Consider the following 4,550-nt stretch of genomic DNA (forward strand, 5'->3'; position numbering starts at 1 on the left):
TGCATGCGGAGGTCGTCCTGGACACGCGGCCAGGGCGCCCGGCTGCGGCCAGAGCCACTTGTCGACCGCGATGGTAGCGTCCAGCGGCACGTCGACGTCGCCGCGGTAGACATCGACCAGGCCAGAGGAAGGCTGATGAGAAGGAAGATCGATCTCACACGCCGCGTGACGTACAAGTGCAACCATGTGTGTGACTGACCAATGCAAACCAAAACTCCCCGGCCGCGCCGCTTCCTTTCCTGCCTTGAGATTTTTGCTCAGCTTAGCTGCTTCTTAACGAACAAGGATCATTTCAGCATCGGCCGCCTCAACTCTGGTGCTGATCGATCAACGAACGCGACGGGCCTGTTCGCTGGGTCGTAAATGATCGTAAATTTCCAGCCAGAACAGTATTTTTCTCTCACACCAAATCAGCCAGCAGTAAATAATCTACGATCGTTTACGGCCTCCCGAACAGCCCGTGTGTATGCTCTTCTCTAGGAGTAGTCGTCTTCCTGCTCCTTTGGAATTTGGTCCAGACCTCGGGGTGTCTGCCTGCCTGCCGCTCTCGTGTTCTGATTTCTGAACCTCCTCACCTACCTCGCCGCCTCCACCGGCTATATCATTGTTCTTCGTCTCTTTCTTCAGTAGCTGCAAATCTCTGTCTGATCTGCTGCAGGTAGGTAGGTAGGTCTCATCTTAAATAGAATTGCCTCCTCGCACTTTCTCTATGCTTCTATACATACAGATACAGGGTATTCCTGGCCCCAAGGGTTCGACCTATAGGTTCTCAATTCCGCCTTGCAGGTTCTGTGTTACCGTGGGAGGGGAGCCTTGTTGGAGTTGGAGATGGCAAGCTTCAACCAAGAGAGCAGAGCAGCCCCACAGAGGGAGGAGGTACTAACAAAGACTACCATCTCCATGCTTAATTTCTCCGATCATACGTTTTTCCATCGTTTACTATGAAAGAAACATACTACATGCGTGTCAGTACTAGTTATCCGCTCATTCGGAGGTCAGCTGCAGCGCGCGCGCGCGCGCACACACACACACATATCATCCTGCCATGTCGATAACAGCTCATGTTCTTCTTCTTTACCACGGGACTGTTCACTTCTCCTTCCTACCGCGCGACGTATGTTTTGATTCACAAGCACACAACCTATGCTACCCCTTTTTCTTTCCCTTGAAGAATGGAGGTGGATAAGTTTATACTATCTGAAATGCAACCACTACCATGGACAGCCATTGCAGGTCCAGATGAAGGTGTCTATATGCATGTTTCCAAGTTACAAAATTTGACTCATTCGGTCCATGCTTGCTTTTCCCCTGTATGTATAGAAGAATAGAAAACGATGATCGATGAAGAAGAAAACCACTTAGTTAGACGTCACATGCCACTGGAACACACCGGTCGTTTCGTTTCGTAAATATACGAGAGGACGATGCCAGTTTGGTCTCGCTTTTGTTGTTTCCATTTCCACGGGGGAGGAGGAGAAACCGAAATTCAAACGTTCTTGGCCGCCCATTCCGAATATTCCGCGGCGAAATGCGCCTCCGGGTACCTCACTCAGACTTGTCTAGGTCAACCCGGGGAATCCACTGGACTTTTACTTGGGTGGATTTGGGCCACAGGTTTCAGTTGAGCTGCTGCCGACCAAGATCTTTGGTCCACACCTAAAAGCCCACGGCGAGAGGCCACGCGGGTTATTCTTTTTCCAATTCAATACAAGTTGCATCATCAGGATATTATAAAGTCTTCAGTGTTGATTCAGTCCTATTACTTTGTTTTCCTGACGTTACTTAGAGGCATGCAACATCTTTACACCATATCTTATGTAATTGCCCTGAAACGGTTTTCAAACCTCCAGCTCCAGGGGTCAATTGCTCAAAAGCTGACATTTACAGTCTTGTGGTCAAATTTAGACAGATGTGACAGTGATCTCGCCCTTATTCCTTCTGGGCTGGAAATGCTTGAGGGGCCACGCCACCGTGGCAAACAGCAAAATGCAAAACAACACAACACAACACAACAACTTGGCCGTGATCGCTTGGTTTTCCTATTGCGGTCGACAGTGTTGGCGTAGTAGTTTATTAGGACACGTGGGCTAAACTATTGTGCCTGCTGGGGATGTCAAGATCGGATTGCCCCGTACTGCACGTTGTTTAATCGCAGTGATGATGGTTTAACGATAGTCCTATATGATAGCATATCAGTTTTTCCTTATATATTCACAAAAAAAAAATCTGCCCATACCAGTTTCTGACGTGACGCACAACTAACTAGCTGCTAGTAGGATGTGCGGTTTTGGAAGAAAGCGTGAAACTGAAACCGTCAACTCACAGATGGTCGATCTATTCTTTCGTGTTTGCAGGCACCTGTACAGAGCAAGTACGGAGGCATTTCTCCGAAGAAGCCCCTAATCAACAAGGACCACGAGCGCGCCTACTTCGATTCCGCAGACTGGGTCCTCGGCAAGGTAACGAGAAACAAACCAAGGAAAATAACCCGCGAAACAGCAGCAAATATCCACGAACTGGTTGCGGTCTGCAGACCCGTACTAACCCCCCTCGTCGGTGTCTCGTGTGTGCAGCAAGGTGCGAGCAGCAACAGCAGCACGACGACGGTCCCCGCCACCGAGCCCCTCAAGCCCAAGCTGCAGGTACGGAGAGAGCGAGGGCAACAAACAAGAAAAAACCATGCTTTCTCATCGAAACCTTTGCTACATCATACTGCTAGTACTCGTGGCTCTGATGGGTGCGTGCCTCTGTTTTTCTCCTCGTCTCTGATGAAATGAAGCGGACGGCGTACCACCAGCTTCCCCCTCGACGGCCCGCGTGCACGTCGGAGTAGCTCGGCGAACGGTGAGTCGCCGGAGCATCGTAGGGAGCCGGAATGCAGGGAGGTGGCACCGATTGGGCTGTAAATACTGTACGGGGATGCATGCATGCTATCCCCAGTGTGGAGCACTGGAGTTTTTGTATGTGAAATGAGCCGACCAGTTCACTCGCCGTCTCCGCCTTCTTTTGCTCTCTGTGCTTGTTCGGCCTCATCTGAATTTTCATGTCATGCTGATGCACCTATGGAGGAGATGAGGCTCAAGGTATCCACGCACGCCATGCGCTTAACGCTGGCCGTCAGAGCATCCCACACGGCCACACCCCGGCGCAGCAGAATCCCAGCGGTCTCGCAAATTCACATCCGTCGATGGGCTGTTGGGAAACAAAAACGGACAACTTGGACTCAGGCGCTTAGTCCTATGAAACTGTCAATGGGCCTCAAGTTGTGGGCTCGGACAAGATAAAATGGTTTGCAATTCGCCATCCTTCTTCATGGAAGCAACAATTAGAATTCCTTGGGCAGCATCCACAAATTACCCATGTTTCATGGTGCAGCTATGCCACTACCATGGGCCTAAGCCCACCTACCTCATGATAGATTACAACCTCCTTAATCTCTACATCCAAAAAGACTTTAAAGTTATCATCTACCCAGTGATACCAAATTTCGATTATGTTAGGAATTTATGCATTTTCATGTTAAAATTAATCTAGAAAATTAATAGCAAAATAGTGATGACAAATATGTGCATGTGTGTAATTTTACTACTACTCAGATTAGCAGCAAATATGTTCATGAATAGCATACTGATCATAGCGGAAACGAGCTTGAATTTAACCACACTACCCCATATCAAGACAATACTGCCAGTTCAAAACACCCCATCACTGTCGGATTTTGAACCGGCACAACCAAACCGGCAGTGATGAGGGTTAGCTATCACTGTCGGTTCCTACAAACCGGCAGTGTTCTGCAACTTCACTGCCGGTCCTTTACACAACCCGACAGAGTTCAGTTCCACCAACATTGACGATTCATGAGATCACCCGGCAGTGTAACCTCGAACATCACTATCGGTTTGTGTCTTTAGCCGGCAGTGTTGTCGTAACCAGCACTGCCGGTTTGGGACAAGACCCGGCAGTGATGTCTAAGCCAACGCTGCCGGTTTGTGGCTCAAGCCGGCAGTGCCATCTTGGTCATCACTGCCGGTTTGTTGCTAACCGACAGTGATGGCCCGTTGGCATTTTATTGTTTTATAATTTATTTTAATTTATATTTTTTTTTGGAATCGGGTTTCGCTTTATATACGCTACGTAGACGACATGTCCATCAATATTAAACATTACAAATGTTACGGTTACAGTTCAAATGTTCTTATCAAGATCTCGATCCCTCAAAATAAAAAAAGAAATGTTCTTACAATAATCTAGCGAGCCGCTCTAGGCCATACTGGTCCTTGAACTTTACGGATTGTGCAATAGAAAATACTTCATCTTTTTCCAATACCTCGGCTAAGATGAATTTTACCAGCTCCGATTGCAGTGGGACGATCTTCATGTCTAACAACCTTTCGTTGTTATATTTCTTGCGATGTCGTTCAAAAAAGATGATATCCAAAGAGGAATCGGTAAATCATTTTATTGAATTATTAACTGTCGACGAAATATGGTCGGCAGTCCATCTAGGGGTATGCCCATGATGGTAGATTGTCGATAGACGGTGCGTGTAA

The 4,550-nt window shown here is 48.0% G+C and overlaps 1 protein-coding gene across 1 annotated transcript; it reads left to right on the forward strand.

Annotated features, from left to right (window-relative positions):
- The first annotated feature begins 208 nt into the window (after window positions 1-208).
- Window positions 209-2,986, forward strand: LOC136452083 (uncharacterized). Its single transcript, XM_066452724.1, has 4 exons — window positions 209-876; window positions 2,355-2,459; window positions 2,574-2,642; window positions 2,780-2,986. The coding sequence occupies exons 1-4, from the start codon at window positions 829-831 to the stop codon at window positions 2,831-2,833; spliced, it is 276 nt and encodes a 91-aa protein (XP_066308821.1). The 5' UTR covers window positions 209-828; the 3' UTR covers window positions 2,834-2,986.
- Window positions 2,987-4,550: the final 1,564 nt, after the last annotated feature.

This window comes from Miscanthus floridulus, chromosome 5 (assembly GCF_019320115.1).
Source record: "Miscanthus floridulus cultivar M001 chromosome 5, ASM1932011v1, whole genome shotgun sequence".
Taxonomy (NCBI): Eukaryota; Viridiplantae; Streptophyta; class Magnoliopsida; order Poales; family Poaceae; genus Miscanthus; species Miscanthus floridulus.